Source organism: Colossoma macropomum, unplaced genomic scaffold, assembly GCF_904425465.1.
Source record: "Colossoma macropomum unplaced genomic scaffold, Colossoma_macropomum, whole genome shotgun sequence".
NCBI lineage: Eukaryota > Metazoa > Chordata > Actinopteri > Characiformes > Serrasalmidae > Colossoma > Colossoma macropomum.
The window spans coordinates 32,076,480-32,101,145 of NW_023494803.1; the positions used below are offsets into that span (position 1 = coordinate 32,076,480).

Sequence of the window (24,666 nt, forward strand, 5' to 3'; positions counted from 1 at the left end):
CAAAGTACCATTTCACATCAAACCACCCTCAGTGACTCATCTCAAGAAATGAATTATTCAGAAATTCCCTTTAAATTTCTCCTAAATAGCGCGACACTGATGGTCACTAAACACCGAAGCAATGAAAATACAAAGTTTCTGAGGTAAATAAAATAAACAAATGAATAAACATTCAGTTAAACACCGAGCTTCACACTTGCAGACTTTCCACAGGCTGGACTGAAGCCCTAAGTTCAGCCTAATGACTACATGACACCGTCGCCCAACTCTCAGCTCACCTCGCCTCAGACTGTTGTCTTCTAATTTATTCATCAACGGCGGACTTAAAACGACCTTTCTTTCTTTTTTTTTCTTTCCAGAACTTACGGTTGGTATTCAGAATTGACCCGGCGCGCGAGCTGCGTGTTTTCCCGCGAAGACTTGCTTACTACGCCCTAGCATGTGTGCTAGCGTGACTGTTAAAGGCAGACGGAGGGGGAAGACAGCCGAGTTATACGACTGAACTTCTTTCACTCATTCGTTTACTCGTAGTTTTAAAAAAGTTGGAGCGGTCAGGGCTCAGAAAGCACAGCGTGTGGAGGCTCGGAGGGATGGAGTGAGTGAGGCAGAGCCGGAGGAGAAAGAGGAGGAGGAGGAGGAGGGGTGGACAGACCTGTCGACCAACGGCAAGGAAGCAGCAGTCAGTTTGTAAAGGTAAACGCAGGCAGAGGAAGCTGAGGACGTCTCTCTCTTACACAGGCGCACCTGAGGGAGCTCGAAATGACCTGTGTGTGTGAGAAGGTAGAGTAGTTCTCTCCTCCTCTCTCTCCTCTTTTTCTCTGCGACATAGGCTACCAATACTGTCTCGTTTCGTCTGCTGTCTTACTCAGACGTGTCTTTTTCATTCAGAGTTCTGTCTGTGTTTATCTGATACTCAAGCAGTGGAACTTTTTCAAAGTTGATTAGAACTTTAATGACACTGAGACTCTAAAGGCTTTCATGTCTGTGGAGTTTCTTTTCCCGCCTGAGTGCTGCTGCCGCTGCTGCTGCTGCGGTATCGCGATGTTAACTGTCCAAATGTTTCACCACGTGGGTAAAAATGTAAACATTTGCAGTGACGCTACAGTATATAAGACGTACGTGTCGAACGTTAACGATAGCAGCGTCTCAAGTCCCACCTTAAACTACCTTAAACGGGAAACATTAAAATAAAATGAGGCGCGTTAATGATCAGTGTCGTGTCACATGCTGCCAAGAAGCCGGGCAATGATCCCTCTCTCCCTCTCCCTCTCTCTCTCTCTCTCTCTCTCTCTCTCAACCGCGTCAGTAGTAGCCTACCTTACTATTAACTAGTTGTGCAGTGGACTTCAGAGAGAGCAGTGGCCTTGCTTTTAAGGCCACAAGGGAAAAGGGAACGTTACACTGACATTTATCTGCACCTTCTGTCACTTTATTAGGCAGCTCTGCCTAATAAAGCCTGTATGTTCTGTTTTAGAGCTTAATTCTTCCATACTGGTAATCCACAGGTACATCCAGTGGCCTTATTCTGTTTTGATCTGAATTATTATTCAAATTTTAGACCACATTTACACTTGTTCATTTTTTGTCTTAAGTATAAAATCAAAATAGTTTTCATTAATTTATTATATTATTGTTATACTGCATTGTTCAATTCTTGATATATCTGATTTAGCATCTGTATTTTGTCTATATTTTTTATCTATATCTGTTTGTGATATCTATATTTTCTGTAATAAAACAAATTATACTAAAGCTTTGCAAATAACTGACCGAAATACAGTTAAAATGACTTTAATCTCTTTAAAATCAGGGTTACATTTTCTGCCACTTTTGTAATTTGTTGCAAGTTGACATGTTGAATGTGTCAGGTTTTTTTTAATGTTTTTATTTTTGAAACTCTGATTACAATACTTTTTCATTTCTCTCAGCTTGTGAAAAAAACAGCATCTGTACTGCTGCTTTCATCAGATGCAATTTAAAGCATTCTCACTATTATTATTCACCATATCAGTGATTTACGTCGAGTGCAAGTGTGAGGCAAGGCATAAAAAGATGAATGAGGCAGCTTTTTGTGCAGGACTTTGTAGAGCCAGTTGCCTGCCACTTAATAAGAATTCCAAAGGGATCTCAGCCCTCCCCTTTAACCAAATCAGGTGGATTAGAATCTCGGATGAATGACCTTTAATCCTGTGTTTTGCAATTAAATTACAGTATGTTCCTGAATTTCTGAGACATCAATCATCCACTCGATATGAACCACAATGTTGATGTACTTAAAAATAGCTTAGCACATGCTGGGGCTCTTATGAGCCTTTTACATGCATGTTGGATCAGAAGAGCCTTTGATGCTTTTTTTAGAGTTTGTTCTTATAGCTCATATATTCAGGCATATTGAAAGGGGTGTTCTGAAGGACTGAACTGCGTCTATATGGCTGGATTGAGAATGTTATCTGTAATTAAGGGGAAAGTAAATGCATTCTGTATTATTGATTGGATACATCTGTTCAGATTATTACAATAGTTTGGGAGCTGTTCATGTTTCTAAAATTACTTTAAAGAATTTGTCATTATTAATTTACTTTGATTCCTGGCTGTCATGCACTTCAAACTAGCTGTGATGTCCAGCTGAATAAGTGGGTTTTTTTATGCAAACCAAACTTGAAGGCCTGCAATAGAGCATCAATGGGGGCCTGTGATGATCAATAGGGATTGCATGATGTTTTAGTATTGATTATGGAAACGTGAGCCGATGAATAGGAGAGGGTTGGATTCTCTTAACAGCAGGCTGGAGCCGCCGAGTAACGAGCCCACCGCCTTCTAGTATGTTCCTGCAGAAATCGAGCATTGAAACAAGTGCAGTGCATCAGTTATGCTCTCTGTTGCTGATCATCACATATTTGTAAAAGTCTCTGAACTCAGCCCCACTGTTTTGTCTGCTGTGTCTCTGCAGAGTTGCTGCAAAGGCTTTGCATGTTTTATAGAGTTTGGTTTTGGGAGACGCTGTAAGTTACATCTGTTCAAATCGCCCATTGGTCATCCATGGCTTTGTCAGCGCTCCCTTTGGATGATATGGTGTGCCGCTGCTTTATAAAATGGGATACAGTAACATGGAGACCCTCATCAACTGTGAAATGGTATCTGCATTCCCTGCATTCTTCTAAGGCTTGATCAACAGTGAGACACAGGCGTTTTTAAAACCTCGGGACACTGAAGACAGGCAAGGATTTTCCGCCGCTTTAGAAGCTGATGGGTGTCTAGTTTGAGTTATGGCTCGAAACATTTCTCACACTTGTGCTGAAACTTTCACAGGATGGTTGCTGTGTGATGGTGTAAAAAAAAACAAAAAACTCGTGACTCTTCTGATTTATTTCTGTAGACTCACCATTCTTAGCTGTTTTTAAAAAATCATGAAAGTTAACCAGTTTGCGAATTCGTGAGCTTGTTTTAACTTAAAGTTCAAGTTATTAATGTTCATTTAAATAAATAAATAAATAAATATTGACATAAATAAATAACTCTTCATAAATAATCAAAATCTAAATAAATCTGTTTTATCTGATCTCAGTATATCTCGGTACACCAATTTAATCTCAGTACATCTAAATCCTGGAAACACATAATTTAAGATGACAGCGTTAAAAGAGCAATAGTTGACAGTAGTATGAAATATAATAGTGAGTTTAAAAAATACACAACTGCGCTCTGACAGTGGCTAAATCTATACTGAACTATATTACCCATGTTTGAACACATGCTTCTTATTAGAAGACAAGATATTTGTAAGGCACATAGCGCTTTTTCTTTAGCGCATTATCTTTTTTAATTATTGCTTTTTTGTCCAGTCTGATAATTCGTGAGGTTTTCTTAAAGTATGCATCTGTTTCAAATCTGTGGATTTGTTTGTATTGCTGTACTAAAGAGGACCAAAAGTGCTCACATGTAGGGATGCACCGATATGGGAATTGTGGGCTGATGATGATATCTGATGAATTTCATCTTTATCTGCCAGTTCCTACATAAACGTTCATAAAATTGGAAATATGTCTGCCTTAAATAGCATTATTGAGTAAAAAACAAGTTCTTTAGAATACTGATGCAGTAAAATAAATAAAATTAGAAGATTTGAGTGCAGTATCCCAGTATCACCTAAAAAGTCTGCTCATTCAGTATAATAAAAACATCATCAAATTTCAGTCTGATATATCTATCAAATGTCAAATGTTTGATCTCTTTTTAAGCAACAATTTGCCAACATTGATATAATTCCCATATTATTGTACATGCCTACTTTCAAGCAGTGATTCTTTTTGCTGGTCATGACAAGAGTATATGCATTTATTATATAGAAATTGTGCTTGTTCTATTCATTTTCCGAGTGTGTTCTTCCTGTAAATGGTTAAAGTTAGAGCCAGGGCTGTGTTTAGGGTTAGTATTATTTTCTCTCCCTGGAGTCAGTGAAAGACCTCACATGGAGCTTTATAGTAAATTGTGTGTTTGTGTATATCAGGGTGTGCGATTGTCTGTGTGGGCATTTAAGACCCCCCCCCTCTCTCCCCACCCCCTCCCCTGTGTTCCACCAGCCTCTCTCTCTCTCTCTCTCTCTCTCTCTCTGTCGCTTTAAGTCCGGCCCCCCGGAGCCAGCCAACAGCAGCTGTTCCATATTCATCAAGCCCTTCAGTCTTAAAGAGCCCTATCCTGAGCATGGAAAGAGTCATTTCTCTCGCTCGCTCTCGCACGGCCACTCCATCTTAGCGCTTGCTCGCTCGCCCGCTCACTCTCTCTCTCTCTCTCTCTCCACCGCTGCCTCTCTCTGCCTCGCTCACTCCTTCTCACCCCCCCTCCCACTTTACCTCTTGCCCCCCCCCACTCTCATGCACATCCATACACACATACATACTAGCTAACTTATACACACACACGCACACACTCTTGTACCTGTGCAGACTGGGGGGGTGCTGTGCAGGAGGGTGCTCTTTTTTTTTTGGTTTAACATTTTCCTTTGAAGGTGCTCGTCCGTCTCTCGTTTTTTGGGGGGAGAAGTAGGGGGTCACTCATTTCCTCTTTCCTCCTTCTCTGCTTCCTGGAATGCTAAAACTGGACTGATGGACATTTCCGAACTTTGCATCCCTGATCCTCTCAGCTATCATAACCAGTAGGTGCATCTTTCTTTTCTCTACTCTATTTTAACCTCTCTCTCTCTTAATCTCTCTCTCTCTCTGGAAATAGCATGTTTCTGCTTTTGCTCTTTCTTTTTCTTGCTTTTCTGAGTATCTGGTTGGGCTGTCCTAAGCAGCTTTTTGCTGTTATTTTTAAGAGGCTTTGTACTTTCGTCAGCTGTGTTGGTACTCCACATATACGTAGACACATTCTCTCTGTCTGTTTCGAGTGTAACGAGGCTTGAACAGATTATTAAGTATAGCAGCGGAGCAGGTGCTCTGTGCTTGTTCTGTATGGGACAGAGGGGGAAAAAAGCCTCGCCTGAAAGCCGCTTGTTAGCTGTGTGTGGCAACTCTTTGCACATTGCATTAAGTGCGTGGCCAATCAATTAGGTGCTCCTTAAGTGTGATTTCCCTTCATTTGTATGTGAACGCGCAAGTATGTGCATGTGCATTTCAAAAAGAATGAAAGGGGAAAAAAAAAACAAAACAAATCTTAAGGTACTTGTCCAAGCGGGACAAAAGCAGTGAATAAAGGGGAAGTCGCGCTTAGATCAGTGCCCACTCTTAAATGCATGGGGCTAAATGGAAAGAGACAAGATTAAAGAGATCTCATGGGGATCGGACAGGCTGAATTACATGGTGGGAATATTTGTTATAGAGAAGAGAGATCCAGAGGAGCATTCGCCGCTCAGTACGCGCTCTCTCTCACCCCTGTACTGTCCTGCTACGGCTACAGCTGACCGGCCTGAGAACAGAGCCAGAGCGCTTCTATAAACTTGACAATTCTCAAACTTACTGTCAATACCAGCTTTAAATGTGAATAAGAATTATTTTCCTTCCACTTTTCAATCGTGTCTCATTTTCAAAAATGAATTCTCTCCACATCAGATCTACTTGTTTAAAACCTAAGCATAATTTTTTAATCGGGCTTTTAAAAGTAATAACTAGTTGTCATTTCTTTTCACTTCTCATTGCGCCATATTTCTCAGTTATTTCTATGAATTTATAGCCATCAGAAGTTTTTTTTCCCTGCGCCCAGCATGTAATCTCTGCATGTACTGATGTACTGATATATATCATGTTGATCATAAACCATACTCAGAGCACTCTTAATTTACAACAATAACTCTTTTCATGCTAAAAATCCAATCAGCCAAATGTGTGCGTTATTGTGGCTGGATTATCATAAAAAGATCTCCAGCGTGGCGGGCTGAAAGATTGATATGCTTGAAAAGAATAATGTGAAGTAGCTCAGCTGTATGGATTTTTTCACTGTGGACGGCGTGTAGGATTACACCGGCACTCCGAGCCTACGGACGCACCGAGGGGACGGAATGAAATGGGCTAAAATGACATCAGTTCCTGCTGCAGTCCGGGGACTGTGTGTCTGTGGGTTTTTGGGGAAGTGTGTCTGGCCCACCGCTGACCACGCTGTGCACTGCAGAGCTCGTTAACTCCTTAGCCACGCATATTTTAATCTGCTTTGTAGTTAACACTAAGCAGGATTACAACGGTTCAATACAGCTCAGCTTTTCTAGGTACACTACTGGACAGCCTCTGCCCAAACTGCTACATTTACAAACTTTTTAAATTTGCTTTGAACACTGCTGCATTTTGAGTTTAACGTACTGAAAAACGGGTCTGTTAGTTCTTCTGTGTTGTGTGTTTATTTTGACAGCTCTGCTGAGATTTTACAATTGCCACATAATTGCAGAACATAGAGAATATATTTGCATTAATAAAGCTTAATAAACAAATTATTATTTTAAATTAAAAGTAAATATACATTTTAGATTTTGCTGTGTTTATTTTATTTAAATATGATTTAAACTTTTGCTGCCTACATTTTACAGCAATTCTGAATCATAGCATTAAGAATAATGAGGGGCTGAGTTTATGCTGTAGTTAAGAGAGCAGTTCATGTTTTTAAATAAGACCCTATTCAGACGACTCCTAACTACTATTACCATTTCATACTGTTAATTTGATTTCTTAAAAAAAATAAATTCATTAATGTTCATTTATTTTTATTCAGATTTTAATCAGTGTATTGTGTTCATACTACTTCCACAAGTCTGAGTAATAAAAAAGTAAACAATATTTTTGTTGTTATATATGGATGTATTTATGCCACAGAAAAGCAGTTTTCATATTTACACCGTGATGAGAATTTTACACACACATTTGTTTCTCCACTACAGATTAATAAACTGAAGCTACTTTAATAGACTAAACATTTACTTTTAATTGAAAACAAGTTATTTGAAATTAAGTGTCCATTATGCGGCAATGTAAGGCCAGACTAACTCTTTTTTCAGGACACCACCCAACATTTGAATGTTGTTTGAATGGTGTGCAGTGTGCAGTATGTACTGGCTCGCATAGACATGGAACACTAACATACAACAGCATGTGCTGTAATATTACAAAAAGGGAGTAAATGTTTGGCCTCAGCGCAAACCTTTATATCATTTAATATCATTTAACATTCTGATCTCTGCTTAGTATTTTTTGTGCACTAGGACATCAGTAGTGAGATTTATGTGTGTTATGTGTGTTATGTGTGTGTGTGTGTGTGTGTGTGTGTGTGTGTGTGTGCTGGAACAGTAGAAGAGTGACAAAAATCGTGAGCAGTTTTAGATATTGAAATTTTACATTTCCTTTATGTACACACACACACACACACACACACACACACACACACACACACATATATATATATATATATATATATATATATATATATATACTAAATACAGCTATTTCACTTTTTATACATTATATAAAAAATATTATATACATATTTTAGATACATTTCTCTATTCTTCTTATTTTTAATCTTGCATTACTAAAAGCACTAGTTAGTAAAACTAGGAAAAATAAACTTTAAGTGAATTTCATTTTTAGTTTCTGAATGCTGGTCATTTTGACACATCTTAAAAGAATCATTTTGAATTGCTGCTCTGTAGGGTGAGAATTAGAGAGAAAGAGAAAGAGAGAGAAATCCGCTGTCGCTGGTTTGTTGAGTGGACTGTGTTGGCCAGTCCATTAGTCTGGTATTGGTGAATTCAATATATGCATGCATCTGTATGGATTGACCTCAACATGCACCACTGTCCTGAATTAGCACTGAAAGTGTGACCACTATATGTTTACTAGTGTCAGATGTAGAGAAGCCAGCGCTGTTTACGTCGGACGCTTCCAGAGAGGTGACACCAAAGAGTTAATAATGCAGAAAGAGTAAAAGCTTTCTAGTAAACCGTGTGGATTGCGTTTGCCACATGTGGCAGTTCCTTTTGTCTTTTACGTGTTTTTAATAACGTCTTCTTTTTTAAGTTTGGTTGCCAGGATGCAGGCAGCAGCTGGGGGGGAATGGCTCGCTTTATTGCACCTCTCGGGTTTTTGTGATGTTTCCTTGCCATTCAGAAATCTGGCAATATTGTGACCTGTCACTTTGAGTTTTTCTTAGCTTGTTGGCGCATTCACAATGAGCGAAAATGAAAAGAGACAAGACTTTTCTATCTTTTCCTCACTTACCGACAAGCATATCCCCCCGTTTTCCTCACTCACACCACCCCCCCCCTCCTTTTTCTCTTTAGTGGAATGACAGTTGGATTATGTATTTCTGTGGTGAACCTCCATACGCACTCAGTGATGAATTACATTTAAATTTGTTTGACTTCATTCCCGAGTTGGCGCATTGAGCACTTAAAATGCACATCTCTTCCGTTGTTTTCCTCTCTTTTTTTCCCCCCTCCTCTCCTCCATTTTATTATATTAGCTGTAGAGAAAACAAGGCGAGGGAATTGCATTAGTGTATCTTAAGTTAAAAGCTCCTTGCTCTTTGACCAAGTGTTTCAGTGCTATTGGGTTAATCAGATTTTTGCTGTCTGCGTGGAGATGCTATCGTGGGTAACCAAAGCAGCCCCCACTCCGACACTATCCAGATGGGATCGGCTTACGGTAATTTGGTTTCAGAATACATTACCCACAGAGGCCTGCCTGTGGCTGCGCTCGACCCACCTTTTCCCCTTAACTGAGAGGCTTTAGCCCACTCCGTCCACAAGAACCCAGCCTGTGACCACTGCCGGTCCGCTGACCTTTGGCCAGATCAAGCACCTATCTAATCACATATGATATCTGTCTCACCTTGTATCCATTTGTCCACTGCCCTTACAATGATGGGACGGCTAGATGCCTTTTTTCAAACAAACAGACAAACAGCTGTTTTTTTTTTTTTTAATTTCATTTCTGTCACCCCATTTCTAAATGCGTCTCCTTGTACCAACAGGGCCTCCTTGTCCCATTCATTAGGCCGATTACTCAGTCCACTGGCCACTCTGGAGCCCTCTCACTTCTGGTAAGCCCTGCACAGCACTCTCATTCTTTGCACTGTAAATGAATTCACTTAGTGGCCGTGCAGCCGCGCGGCCCACAGGGGAGCTGATCCTTCCCCGGGGTGATTTGGGATGCGCTCTGTATTGACCATCCCACTGCTGCTTTTTTTGTGATGCGTGTTTGTGTTTACAGGCAGCATGCACATGTTTCGATGAGAGTTTTTCTATGTCACTCTCTCAGTCACAATTCACACATAAATTCTACTCATGTTAGACAATTCCTCAGTAGCTGCTACTGCTCATTTTTAGCAGGATGATATGGAAGGAGTAGCTACTGTGTACAGTGAGTCTGTTTGTATTGTGTTTGTACACATCATGTCGCAGTTTCTTTTGTGGTTTGTAGGTAGAACCATGGCAAAGGGTGTAGCTTGCTGATCTGTCAGTGGTGTAATTCTACTTCAAATTCAAAATCACTCTGTGTTATAATTTCATTTCATGACATATGCCAATATAGAAACTGTGGGCCGATGCCAATGTCCTATGTTTTTCATGAATATACCTGCCTATGCCAATACATAAATGTTTATAAAATGTACAAATTTGGATTACATCCGCCCTGTATTAGCGTAAAGTGAAATGTAACATTTGTTTGTAGATGGTTACAAGTGCACTAATGAATTAAATGCAGTTATATTTGCGCAGTAACCCAGTGTCATCTAAACATTCTGCTCCTCCGGAGTACAACAAATACATCAAGTATCGGTTTGAAATATCGGTCAAATCTAAACATCTGTCCCAATTCGATAATGTTCTTTTAAAGCAATTATCTGCCGATGCTGATATGATTCCGATATGATCATGCTTCCCTACAGCTGCATTTTGAAAAATGGGGCATGTAAACTACGGCTTAAATTTTTTTTCGTTAATAGTTTTTTCTTCTTTGCATTGAGTGCAGAGTGCAAGCAGCCTTTTGTCTCTCTATTACTGTAGTTCTCTATAATGTGAAGTACGTTCATTAGTTCTAGAGGGCGCTGGTTGAGGCTGACTCCGGCTGCAGGTGTTGTTCTTCTCTCGGTGGAGTGCTGCAGTCTCACTCCCTCATTCAGCACTCTCGCACCCTGCAGCAGCGTCCGAAGCAGGCCACATCACCCGCCCGTCCCGCCTCATTCTCACTAAGGTAACCTTGGCATCCTAGCTGCACTGTGACAGCGTGTTTAAAAATAAAGCGGGGGTCCATTAGTGCACTGGGGATAATGCCTGGCTGAGACAGGGCTGGGGCCTTTGCATCCTGCCTCCACCCCATAGCCACTGCTATCACTGACGCTGCGTGTCAGCACATCTTCCTGTTGCTCCGACACCACAAGGGCACTCACATGCGGGGCGCACACTTGAGAGACAAAGCTACAGAACTATATGTATAGGCAATTGTAGTTGAACAGTTTACTTACCTAAAAAATGTTAATTTTGAAAGAGACACTGAGTTTCTAAACATACATTTCAGGACGCTTCATTTGTACTGATTAACCTTCATTTAATTTCTTTGTTGAATGCAGGATTTTGGGTGAATGAAAACCTCCACAAGTCAGAGATATAAGAGATATCTCTTATATCTCTATATAGAGTGTGACAGATGTCAGATTGTGGGTGCTGTACATGCACTTTAATGGAAATATGAGTTTCGCGGCAGCAGGGTGGTGCTGTCCACACCACTCCATCTCTATTTGCATCCGTGACACTGTCAGTCCCACAGACACCCGGGAAACGATCCACACCCTGCTTTCTGATTCGCTCCCTAATTAAATGTTTATGGAGGGAAAATGCTAAGTCCACTAATTTACACTTTGGAGAGAGAGGAGGAGAAAAAAAAAGTGAAGCGCGACGTGCGTTGGGTGGCTATGCGAGCGTTTATCAGAGAATGTTATTGGTATTGAACGCCCAGTCGTTTGAAGGTTATGTTTCTGAGCAGTAATTGAAATGCAAAATAACATTAGGATCGATGGTTAGCTCTGTTTATTTATGAAATCAATATTGAAACGGTCCGTCACAATACTGGCTCTGATTCCTCCTGACAGCCAAACTGAGTGCACGATGCAGCGGCTCCAGCAGCACATCCAGCCTCAGCGGCTCTGCCTGTAGCCCCCACACTGTATCTGTACCCCGCATGGGTGTCCTAACACATACACAGCAAATAACAGCATGGAAACTTAGAGAAAGTTCAGCAGGGAACTCAGAAATGTGTTGTGGGGATTGATAGTGAGTGCACTCTGAGCTGATGTCTGTCTGAGCTCTAAGTGGACATTTTTAGCACCGATTTTTAGAAAGAATGTGTCATAATTAAAAATATTTTTTCAGTTTTTTGAGAGAACTTCCATTGAAACTATTTCTACTGTAAAGTAACTATTACTAGTTGTATATAGTACAGATGTACCCACAACAATATGAAACAATTAAAGCAGTTTCACACAAGGAAAATGTAAAAAACAGCAACTGATATAAAATATGAACTAGTCTTTTAGAGACCTCGTCCTCTCCAGTTATACCAGTGTTAGTTAAATGGGATGGATGATTGTGATTTTTTAAATACAATGTTTGCCAAAAGGCAGCAAATATCATATTTCGCAAAAGACCTTTAAACCAGTCCAGGGCTTGAACATTGAGGAGGTTTAACCCTGGCTGTGTTAGGTATCTTTTAGGCTTCTCTCTCTTCTGACTTTTCGGAAGGTTATCACGTTCCATTTCATTTCTTTGTTTTAATTCAATGTCAATGTGTTATCTCCGCCACCTAAATCAAAGTCCATTATACGGGAGCTTTTGTTCCTCTTGCTCTCCGGTGCTGACCTGTGAATGACGAGCAGCGTGTTCACAGAAAAGCAGAGTGCATTATAATGTAAATCTTTATCCAGTGTGCTGGCCGCCAAGCGATCCGCCCTGCTTCAGTATCTGAGGCACAGGGGGCGCGGGGGGACGAGCCGAACTGGACACAGCACTGCAACTTTTTTGGCAGATGCTGCTGAGTAAAAGTGCCAGCCAGGCCGAGTGAGAGCTTGAACGGGGGGAGGAAGCACGCTCCTGCTGTAGCTGTCATGTGTTCTTTTTTAGGACTGAGTGCATAGATACATTTCTGCAAGCGTTGCCATAATTGATTAAAAGTCATAAGTGATTAGTACTAAACTTTAAATATTATCATGATGGTGTGTGAACATCATTTTCAATCATGATGTTCAGGATCAAGTTTGTACTTATGCAAGCTATTACATTATAGTTGCCAAAGCATAGGCTGTTTATTGTTTGTGAAGATGCCGTTGAGTCTTTACCTGCTTGTAGCAGGAGATTTGGGTCCTTACTGCTTTGTCAGGATACATTTGCATTGCCCCGTGAGATGAATCTCTGTATTAAAGTGACATAAATTTGTTAATGTTGCAAAGTCCTCAAAGGTAAAATTTACTTAATGCAGTTTAAATAGTGAGGTTCGGCAGGAAAGCGAGGGATAGTGTTCAAAGTCATCCTTCATGGGGACGAACAGTGGTACACCAAACAACACTGACACTGACAGAAAGATAAGGTGTAGTTGATGAGGAGTGTTCAAGCAAACTTTTATAAACAGTATCAAAACCTAACTTTAAAACATGAGTTAACTGAAATGTATGTCATTTGCTGAGTGCTTTAAATTGTTAAAAATGAAGACTGATTAAATAGTCAAATCAAAATAAGCTATGTCGAGTTTTTAAGGCATTGCTTCTAGGGATGCACTAGCATCTGGATTAGCAATACAGAGAAATAAAATACTTACTTGTAGAGAGCTACAAATGCAGTAAAATGTATAAAAAGGCAGAGATTCTAACACAGTAACCCAGTGCTGCTTAAATGTTGTGCTCTTCCAGAGTACAATAAATACATTATGAAGTATTAGTTTGAAATATTGGTCAAATCTAAACATTTGTCTGATGACAGTATTTTTTAAGCACATATCTGCTGATGTTGATATGATACCGATATCACTGTGCATTCATAATGGCTTTTTAGCCAAGTTCATTAACTTCACTAATGCTACATAAATATCATCTAAATCTTGTAAAATATTATACAGATTTATGAAAAAAATATTACAGAGAACACAAATTAGCATGTTAGCACCACTCAGCGTAAGTTACAAACATAAAAACACTTGATGGAACTCTTGATGATACCCCGATAGCAGCTCATGCTTAAAAAATCTATCAGTGTATCAAGGTTTATTGACTCTATTTAGAGCTCGCAGGATTTAACTGGATACTGTCTGTCCTCTTTGGGAATCCTATGTGTCTAGAACGTGTGTATCCCCTTCATCTCAGTGTCACACTGTAAAGAATGTGAAGAGTAAGGCTAATGTTGTTGTGTTGTTCTCTGAACATGAGTGAAGATGCAGACGTTGATACATTTGATTGTTCAGTAATTGTCAGGTGCACTGGGCAGGCCAGGTGGAGCTTTTCATCTCTCCTGCAGTGGATGTGTGCTGCGTTCTCCACTGGGCATTCCCTGTGATGAAGAGAGTAATTGATGACTATGGAGCGACGGGCTCTTTGTTCATAGCAGGTAGAGTTCCCCCCTAAACAAGGGCAGCCTATGAGAGGAAGATTAATGAACTAATTTCATGCATCGTTCCTTGCTTCTGTCTGCGTCTACCCCCAGCTTATGCACTGAGACCTGAAATATACACAGAATGGTGTACCTTTACAATATTACTTCCATCTGTTGTGAGCATAGGCTCAGACTGATGTGTGTGGTGGTTAACCCTCAAGGTGCTGCATATTCGTTTACTGCTCGTTTGGTTAACATTAAATTAACCGTGGCGAATGCTATATTTTTATTAGGAAATGACGGCTCTTTTTGTCCACCACAGAGGATTTTGGGGACCATAGATGAGTTTTTTAATGTTTTCTGCTTCTGTAGGAGTAGGTGTCTAGAACTGAAGTGCCTGAACTGATCCCGGCACAGTGTTCTTTTGTCTTATTTTGTATCGCCATAGAGAGATCTGATCAGAAACCACCCTTCTCAAAGTGACGTTCACTAAGTATGATGTCACCGCACTGCTCAGTGTTTAATTCACACAGGGAATGTGCTCTAATATGGAGGTGTTCTTGTAGGAGAAGAGCGATGTTCCTGTGACAAAGGCTAGGTGAAGAACAGTCTCCTAGCAGCCCCTCGCATGCCACCTGAGATTCTGATGTCCGTACGGTGAGCGATGCTGAAGCTATTCACAAAGACTGATGTGGAGTCAAATTACTTTTTTTTTTTTTTTCAATAAACCAAAGACACACTGAACGACTTCTGCAAAAGGGACACCCACATGCTCATTTCACTCTATTTCTGAGGCCCAGAATATATTTGATGTCAGCTAATTATTTAGCAGGAAAAGCGCCATTATACATTATTTCTAGTGTAAAAAGAAAAAAGGGAACGATTTAAAAAAACCTCCCTTGTGTGTGCCAAGCGAGGACTGAACTACTTTTTCCATATGATGAGCTGTTCAATTCAAGTGGGATCTTTACCGCTGGGCTTACACGGTTACATGTTAACTCATTCACTGCCACGCAGTGAATGGAGCTGTTCCACTGTGGTGATCATGCAAATGCTGCAGTACCTGACGACCACTGTGATTAGTCAGTGAATAATGTAATGTCAAGTGTATCCTCACTGTCAACATAGTATGAAAACCAATTAACCAAAGTTAATTTTTTAATACAACAGCTGCTCTTTACACTATGTGAACATGTCATGACAAACGGAACGATTTAAACGGTCTTGAATTACTTGGAAAATCTTAAATTTAAAGCTGCACTATGTAGGATTGTTTTGGTTAAAACTGAAAGACGTCTAAAATGTGTCCATGCACTGCCCCGAGTCGTCCTTAGAAACCTGAAATAATAACTTAAAAGACCGAGGTGTCAGATCGGTTTTGGCAGGAGTTTTCCGACCACATCATATGTCTTTACTGATTAATGTCACACGCATAGGCTCAAAAAGAAGGTCCGGCTCGATGTTTTTGTCTTAAATGCAAAATCAACATTAGACATGAAGATATGATGACAAAGTAGATTATTCTCTTATAAGTTTTGACTGAGTTCTATTATTTCAATGCATTCGCAATCATGAGATTCATCCACACGGGGAAGGGGTCCGAAGCACGACCGACGGTACAAAATTGTGTTTCATTACACATTTCCACCAGAGGGCTCTCTAAATCCCAACCGCTTATCCTTCTGGGTCGCGGGCAAATCTTACATAGTGTATCCTTTAAAGTAAAGTTTTCCGTCTCCTATAAAGTCACTGTTTCGTATGTACAATGTTAGAGGATCAATATATAAATGCACTGCATTTGTAAAGTATTTTTTGAGAGCCATTTGCAACGCTATGGTGTACAGTAAACGAAATAGAGTGTTCACATGTTCATGTTGCTCAGCACTTTAGTAAATAAATTTTCCCCCGTTACTGCTGCCCTGTCACATGATGCAAGTCTCCTAGCTGATTGGTTCTTGAGTTTATATTTCTTTCCTCTCAGAAGTGTTAGGGTTTGTGTCAGTGTAGAGTTTTAGTATCTGAAGTCCCCCTCCCCTTCAGGAACAGGAAGGAAGAGAGGGATCAATAGATGTGATCTGCGTCTGGGTCGGTGCTGTCAGGCTGGCCCGGGGCCGCGGGCACGGCTGGGGCTCATGTTGTTGTCATGAGTGAGCTCATAGTTTTATAAAGCCTGCAGTGGAGAAGCCAGGGAGATGGGCTAAATTTAATCCTGGGCTGGAGACGCAGGAGCTTAATTGCCGGGCCACTGGGCCGGGCTCCGTCCCCCTCGTGGTAACCGAGCACCAGCCGCCACTGCGAGCAGGCCACAGTGACTATTGATCCACTGCCCTATCTCTCTCTCTTTTTCTCTCTTTTTTCTCCTACTGGGCCTGCTCTGCTCTTTCCCGCATCATCCCAGTTATTCTCCACTTCTATTAGGGCTGCACAATATATATCGTTCCTTTATCGTTATCACGACATCAGCCCTCGCAATACTAAATCGCATCAAGGGTTCACTAATGTTTTTAATATACTGGAAGGTAAATCGCAAATGCAACATAGCGATACAGTATAATTGCAGTATGGTATTTTTTCCAGATCATGCAGCTCTAACCAAAATATTCGAGCTGCTGTCTGAAATCCTCCCTGAAATTCATCATTTCCATTGCTAAAGCTTTGTTTGGTAATAGTTTTTTCAGATAAGTTTCTCCTTTTCTGTTTGTTTTTGACTCTTCTTGTCCCTAATATCGCAATATTCATTAATCAATATCACAGTGTGACTTGTAGTATTGTTCAGCCCTAACTTCCACTGTGCATGCGATTTGTACATCAGTCTCTCTTACCTTTGTCCCCCTTTATTTTTCCCCTTTTCTTTCCACCTCTGTCAAACTCTCACTCCCTCTGTATCCTTTTCTCCTCGTCTTTTATTTGCCTCTTTAGATCAGCTGATCGTAAATCTTTGTCGGGTTCACGTGAAAGGCTGTGTTTTATGCTTTATAGCACAGAGTTCCTCCTTCACCTCTAGCTCACATTCTGTCTGCTTAGAAAATACTAATGAACGAGACAGTCCAAAATTAGGGGCTGCTTCCGGCCACAGATTCAAATGGATCCCAGTGGAGCATGGCGAGTGCCACTTACCTTTGCTGCCCTGCTACCCTTCACTGGTGATGCTTTCAGTGTACACTCGTTTTTCTCTCTCTCTCTCTCTCTCTCTCTCTCTCTCTCTCTCTCTCTCTCTCTCTCTTACACACACACTCACATTTTAAAATTGCCCCCTAGGTCTGGGGCCCCAATATTCCCTTGGTAGCTGTTAACCCAAAGCATTTATATGGCTAGGCAGGGGCATTCTCCATATTTCCTAGTGGTCCTCAATGCACTGGCCTGGCTAGTACCCCCTCCCCCAGAGAGTGCACTTTGTCTAAAAAAGGCCCGTTTAATTTGCATTGTGTTGGGTTCAAACAGGACATTGTCTACACACTGATGAGATGCAGACATAAAGACTGAAATACCAAGTGTTAAATGCTCATAACGTTTATTTCACTGTGAAAAACAAAACCCTGTATCTCCAAAATGGTAACTTTATAAATTGTTCTTAATGCACCTTAATGTAAAGAGATTTTGGACCAGTTGGTCCACCCAAAAAATATCCATACAGTGTAAAGTGCAGCTAATATTTTCACACAGAGTTAAAAAAAACCTTTGATATATAACCGCTGTTCTCCCAGCAGTGTTCTCATGCAGTGTTTAGTAAATTTGCCTGGTGCGTTTGCTCTGCCTCACTGTGCTCTCCTTGCACTGCTGGCCGCCTCCAGAGGAAGAGGGCAGTGTGGCAGCTGCCCGCGAGGCTTCACTGTTGCCTCTGAGCCCAGAGGAGTGTGAGTGCCTGTCAGGAGTTAATTGAGTTCCTCCTCCAATGGCTGCTCCCAGGCCAGACCCTTATCAGCCCCATCGCCTGGGGTCCTCTCTCTGATCCCCCCACCTCCGCACCGGGCCATCTGATAGCACCCTGTCTGCAAAGGGCTTCCCGCTCGCACTGCTCTCACTGTGTGTGTGTGAGAGAGAGACACCGAAGAAAAGAGATAGAGAGAGAGAGAGAGAGAGTGAGGAAGGGCTTTGTGAACTGTACCCTAGCCAATCGATTTTAAAATGACAAAAAAAGTCTTTGTTGTTTATGGTAAATGTCTGAAAGAAGTATTTTCAAAGATAACAATTTGAATTAGAACATTATTTGGATATGCTTACCCATGAGTCACTAAAATTTTGTTTGCAGAAGCCTTTAGATAAGTACAGAATTCTCTCTAAATCGTGAAATTCCTGTAGATCAGTGCAACATTTTGTTCACTCATTTCTTTAGGTAGGTAGAGCTTTTTGTTTGCAAATTTCTTTAGATAAGTACAGAATTTGGTATATTAATTTCTTTAGCTAAGTACTGAAATTTGTTTGTCTAAATAAGTAATAAATAGTAAATAAGTAATAAGTAGTACATTTTTTCACAATTGCACCCTTTTTCACAAGTACACTCTTTCGTTCATTCATTAGATGTATACAGAATTTTGTTCACAAATTTCTTTATGTTGGTGCTAAAAACTGTCTGATTTCTCTAGATAAGAACAAAACAGCTATGATAACAGCAGGTGGATTCAGCCCTAGGTGTGGGCAGTCCTCCTTTAAAGCTTATGGCACTGTTCCCGAGAAGTGTTGTGGTGAGTTGAGGTTAGTAAAACGCAGTGGCACGAAGGGCGAGAGACTGAGCGCTGGTCTCGTGGCCCGCAGGAGCACGAGGGCACAGGATCATTAGAGCAGCTAATCTCCAGCACTGCCACCACCGCACAACGATATTACAGCAGCTGAAATTCTGTTAGCACAGCCAGGAGGAATCAGATTAGACTCAAACTGAACATTATGCTTGGTGGGCAACACTCAGCATGAATTTTGATGGGTGCACAGGGGAACAAAAGAAGAAGAAGGTGTGAGGAAAAAAGCAGAGAAAAAAGTCTTTGTGCTAGCGCTGTCTGACACAGGCAAGCAGAAAGAAAAGGACAGATTACAGCACTGGGCCAATTCTTGGACTGTTATTTTAGTATCATTAACTTGTGTTTGAAATGGCTTTGAGTTAATGGTACTGAAAACACTTCCTAAAAGATTATGATCCAGATCAAACTCTATTGCTGTGGCCTATCATGCTCAACTTATTTAGAAAACAATATTGAAGTTTGTTTGACCATCCACCCATAGAAGACTTTCAAATTGATTGATTTGAATGGTTGGCAGTGTGAGATTTGTTTATGCTTTTAATGAAATAATCTGAGTATGGAGCACAGCTCTAGAGCACTGCGTCAGTGTGGTCGGCGGGATTCCGCAAGCATGTATTCATTATATATGAACACAGTGCTGGGAGGACAACAGTTAACACACTTATGCAATTATGCTAAGTGTCACCTCCACAGTAACCTTTGAACTGGGGTTAAGCTCTCACTGAATTTGAGAAATAAAGGCTAAATGGAACTGTCGTGTATGCTGACGTTTCTAATATATAGCTTTTAATAAGTCAAGTGAAGGTGCGAAAAGGTGCACACACATGCATCTGTATTCAGAAGCCGCCAGCCAATGACGTCCAGTTCTCGCATTCACTTGAAGAAAAGGATCCAAGTGGTTTCAGATTTGTATTGCCTTTCTTTTTTTTTAGTTAATTTTTTTTCTCAGCTTCATTGTGAGAGAATTTTAATATTTCACAGTATCACAGTTGCTGACTCTAGTGCAAAACTTTGAATGAAAAATATATTTTTATTCTTGATGTAAATGTGTCCAGTCTTACTATATTGGCCTGAAAAAAGCCCTTGAGTGCGGCCATATTCTACAAGGTCAACGGTTTTAACAGGGGGCGTTTTTTATTATTTATTTTAGCAGTTAACCTTTTTGTGAATTTCCAGAGGTGGCGGCAGCTGGCGCTGCGATGAATATACATGGCGGGCGATAGAGAGGGAAACCAAGCAATGAGATTTAATTTGACACGTTGACCCTGTCTCCGCGGGCACAGGAAGCTGGGGTGAGAAAATAAGGTTGACCTTGTGACCCCTGGGCCTGAACCCTACAGTCACCCACACTTACAATTAAATCAGCCAGAGAGGGAGAGAGAAGCAGCCTAGGGACAGAAGGGGGATATATGTCACACTTCCATCTAATAGATTCTTCAGTTTTAGCTCTTTCCCTCTCCGCTCTTCACTTTCTTTATGTTTCATATTGTCTGAGAGAGAGAGAGAGGTAAAGCTTCTTTGCGTTGCTGATGATGGGGAAACCTGGCGGTGACATGTAAGCTCCTGTATGTCAATATTTGCCATTAGTTAGCAGTATGCTAATTAAAGCAAAATGCTTGGGGTGTGGGCCTGCCACTCAAAGTGTAACCCCAGCAGCTTGATTTGCATAAAGCTAGGCAGAGCTCAATTTTGTTAATGTAAGCGAATGCATCTGACCTATCACCCCTGTCGCCTGCACCTAAATACACATAAAGTGGGCATGTATAACTGCTGTCAGAACAAAACTCAGTTTTTGTTGTTTTTTTTTATTGTTTTACGTTTTAATTTGAAATTCCAGCTGCCTTTTACACTGTGTTAAATTTTCATGATGAATGGACTAACAGAAATGGCCCAAAGTTGCTTCCGATAACTCCCATTACAACTTAAGAATGTTTGTCCTTCTCCTGTAAAATTACCATTTTGGAGATGCAAGGTTTTGTACAGTCTGTAAAGTATTGTTTTTTTTTCCCTCTTACTCTTTTTGGACTAAATTCAGACACACATGCTGTTGAAGTGTTACTAAAGAGTATCTCTCTTGTGCCCACACAGATTAGATTAGTGAACCTGCCGCAGAGCTGCTAAGAGTGCTCTTTATTGTATATGTAGAGAGCAAGGAAAGTAAATCTAATCCAGTGTTAAAACTTACTCAGATATTCTTATTATTTATTTAGATATTCCTTGTCTTTAACAGCGTTTCAAAAAGCCATGACATGGCATGGCCAATGTCCCTGAGTCCACTCTCTGAGAGTGCATTTAGAGCACATATTGTTGTGGGTGGGCTGGCGGCTGTAGGTTTATTAACTGATAATAAAGGGTGTCCTCCTCTCAGCGACAGCGTGCACCGACCCAGCAGAACTTTACTTCTTATGGATCATTATGTTTTTGAAATGTGCCTGTTTTGCATATCTCTCACAAAAATAATAAACAAAGGAGCATGTTAACCTATTAACACCTAATATTTGCCTGTACTTAGAGGCTCTAAGTTACGGGCTACTTCACCTCTGCTAATGAAAAGGCTCAGATGTGTCACACATTATTGTCTTTTTTTGTCTCAGTTTGAATTTCCATGATGTAGATGTTCCCCATGCTTACAGAATAGTTTCAGTATGTTTCAAAACTTTATTTCATTTGGTCATTTTATCATAATGTTTCTATATTGTCATTTGTCCCTGAATCTGAGCTTGATGATTGGGTCAGTGTTAAAAGACCCATATAATCCATCCATCTTCTATGCCGCTTATCCGGGCCCATAAAATTGAACATTAGATTTCCTTGCTTATTTGAAATAAGGTTGGATGTCTTAAGTAAACGTCGTTAAAGTTTTGAAATGTACTGTTTACTTTTCATTACATAAAGTTTATAAATGGAAAATAGCCTGCAAAAACGACCTGCTCTGAATTCATGAATGTTTCTGTGATGTTGCAAAATCCAACACTTTCACATATATGTCCACCTATTCAGCCTATAGCATTTTAGCCTCACCCATTTACACTGAAGTTATAAGGAGTGTTTCAGCCTGGATTGCTTTTCAACCTGGCACAATACAGGACTGCCAATCAGAACAGAGCTCATTTACATATATCAGTCTTAAAGGCACAGTAAAGGCATAGTTTGTTTCATTTTAACTGATAAAGAGAAGTTAAAAATATTCATGTCAAAAGGATTTTAATGTATAAACCCACACAACATTATAAGTCGACTTATACAAAAAATGTGGTATATGGGCCGTTTTTGATTATTCTATCAAAAAGTAGACGGACAAACTTGCTCATGGAGCGATAATATTCTCTGCATATGTCAGATTTAAGCTGCTATCTGTGAAATCTAAAAATTATATTGCAGTTTCATTTTACACTTGCACAATATGGCGTGAAATCCATCCCGGACAAAGTGTTTTAGCTGAGAGATTAGAAAATGTTGTATACCTCTTTATGCATATTTAGGTCTAGGCAGTTCTGTTCAAATATTAGATCACTGATATTATATCACTTTTGCATATTGAATATATCTCAGTCTCACTTCCTTCTCTCTCTCTTTCTCTCTCTCTCTGTCTCTCTTTCCTTCTCAGGCTGTTGAACAGGATGGCCGCTGAGGAGCGGCACCTGCCGTCCAGCTGTGGCTCGTACATAAAGACGGAGCCGTCCAGTCCGTCCTCGTTGGTGGACACGGCCAGCCACCCAAGTCCCGGAGCCCACTCGGACGCCAGTGGCGGTTACGCTAGCGCCATCAACAGCCACTCCAACGGCCTGGACTCTCCACCCATGTTTACGCCGGCCGGACCCCTGGGTGCCGCGGGCAGCGCCTGCCGCAAGCGCTACGAGGACTGCTCCAGCACGCTGCTGGAGGATTCAGGCCCCATCAAGTGTGAATACATGCTCAACTCCATCCCCAAACGCCTGTGTCTGGTCTGCGGAGACATTGCATCAGGCTACCACTATGGCGTGGCCTCCTGCGAGGCTTGCAAGGCCTTCTTCAAGAGGACGATACAAGGTACTGGCACACTGATACTTTAGCTTTGTTTTCACTGTAGGGTTAGATGATTCTGAGTGGTAGGGGGCAATATGCGGGCAGTATTATGGGTATCGTCAGTGCTTCTAGAGAACCGAAGAACTGCATGTTTTATAAAAGGCAGATTTAGAGCAATTATAGTGAGCCTGTAAACAACAACTAGTGTACAGTAACTACACAAACAGCATTGTAAAGGGTACCTGACTGGGTGTCAGTTCATCATGCCATTAGCTTGTTTTATGAATTTATAGTTTTCCAATTTATTTTTTCTTTCTGTTTTTTTTTTAAATACTTCATTTGTGAAATAACGATATATTTTAATCATTTTTGTCATATTTTGTAAATATGGCTCCAATGTTTTGTTCATTAGCAAACCACAGAAAAATGAAATATTGATGTATATTATGTAAAAGTATTGTGATGTTACATTTTTGCAAGTTTAGCTCACCCTTAATTCTAAGTATGGAGAGCAACCCATGCCAGTTCCACCTGGACAGCACTGTGTCCAGCACAGTTTGCTCAGCACATTTAGATAAACATGGCATGGATATTCAGGGGTTGGTTTTACATTTACACCAGTTTTGTGACTCCCTGTGCAGTGTCTTTTATTTCCTCTTTCTGTACATGTTGTTCTCAATTCAGAGATGGTGTAGTGGTCAGTGGAGGATACTTGCACTAATTGGCATGTGGTCTGACAAAATATTCAAGAACAAATTGGAAAGACTGACCGCAGTTTTTCTTAAATATTTCGTAATCTTGATTTAGCAGCAGGACACAAAAACAAACCTATGTATGTGGCTGTACTGTGGAAATACAGTGGCTATAGTGTGTCTTATACAAAAATATGCATTAATTTGTCTGGTTGTGTAGCAATAGTGGTGAGTAATGTGACTAAAATAAAACATCATGATAGTAAAGATTCAGCATTAGTTTATTATTGTATGGATTGAGAAAGCAGGGCGTTAAAAAGTACATTTTTTAAAAGTCTTATATTACAGCAGCATGTGCCTACATATAAAAATATAAAGTATAAATAGAAGTACGCAGGGGGCAATAGAGGAGGGAGGTATTGCACATACAAGAAGGACAATGCACATACTAGGCAAGTACATTAGGTACAGGGGACTGGCAGCAAGGAGTGAGGTAGATGACAGTGATAACATTGCACTGTTAATATATGGTGTAGAATAGTGCAGAACTATGTGCAGAAATAATACAGTGTAAGCGACCACTTGTGGAGTAATACAGTATACAGTAAACTATTGAATAATACAGTGTAATGCAAGAATATAAACAATTCTCCAGAATATGGTACAATATATATATGAGAGGTGATATATACAATTTACTAGCTAGACTATGCTAGAAAGTGTGCTAGTGAAGTAGAAAAGGTGAAAGAAGCAATATATACAATTTAAATATAAAAGTGGGATAGAGACAGTCAGTGTTTCGGAAGCTTTTGCCAGAGGGAAGACAGAAGAACAGGTCAAGAGCAGGGTGGCAGGCACCTGAGATGATGGACTGAGCCCTCGCCCAGCATGGGGATGCACAAATGTCCTGAAGTTGTGGGAGGTCACTGAGATCCTGGGCAGTCAGTTTGCCAAGCCACACCGTGATGCAACCAGTCAGAACACTCTCTGCAGTGCAGTGGTTAAAGTTGACCATAACAGATGTGTTTATCCCTGAGCTTTTAAAGTCTCCTGAGGAAGAACAGTCGCTACTGTGCCTTTCTGAGCATGCTGCTGGTGTTCAGGGACCAAGAGAGTGAGTCTGACAGCTGCACACCCAGGAATCAGAAACTGCTGACAATTTGAACAGACGAACCATTGGTGC

General features: G+C 40.7%; 1 protein-coding gene across 5 annotated transcripts in view; it reads left to right on the forward strand.

Annotated features, from left to right (window-relative positions):
- Positions 1 to 653: 653 nt before the first annotated feature.
- Positions 654 to 24,666, forward strand: part of esrrb (estrogen-related receptor beta) — a 74,195-nt gene continuing 50,182 nt past the window's right edge. The window contains exons 1-3 of one of the 5 annotated variants that reach the window (XM_036593707.1): positions 654 to 780; positions 9,451 to 9,519; positions 22,394 to 22,815. In XM_036593707.1, coding sequence (XP_036449600.1) covers positions 22,407 to 22,815 — 409 coding nt within the window. In that variant the 5' untranslated portion in view covers positions 654 to 780; positions 9,451 to 9,519; positions 22,394 to 22,406. Of the gene's footprint in view, positions 781 to 4,619; positions 5,153 to 8,137; positions 9,123 to 9,450; positions 9,520 to 22,393; positions 22,816 to 24,666 lie in introns of those variants that run through there. The other 4 variants (XM_036593705.1, XM_036593708.1, XM_036593709.1 and 1 more) reach the window with 4 other exon arrangements.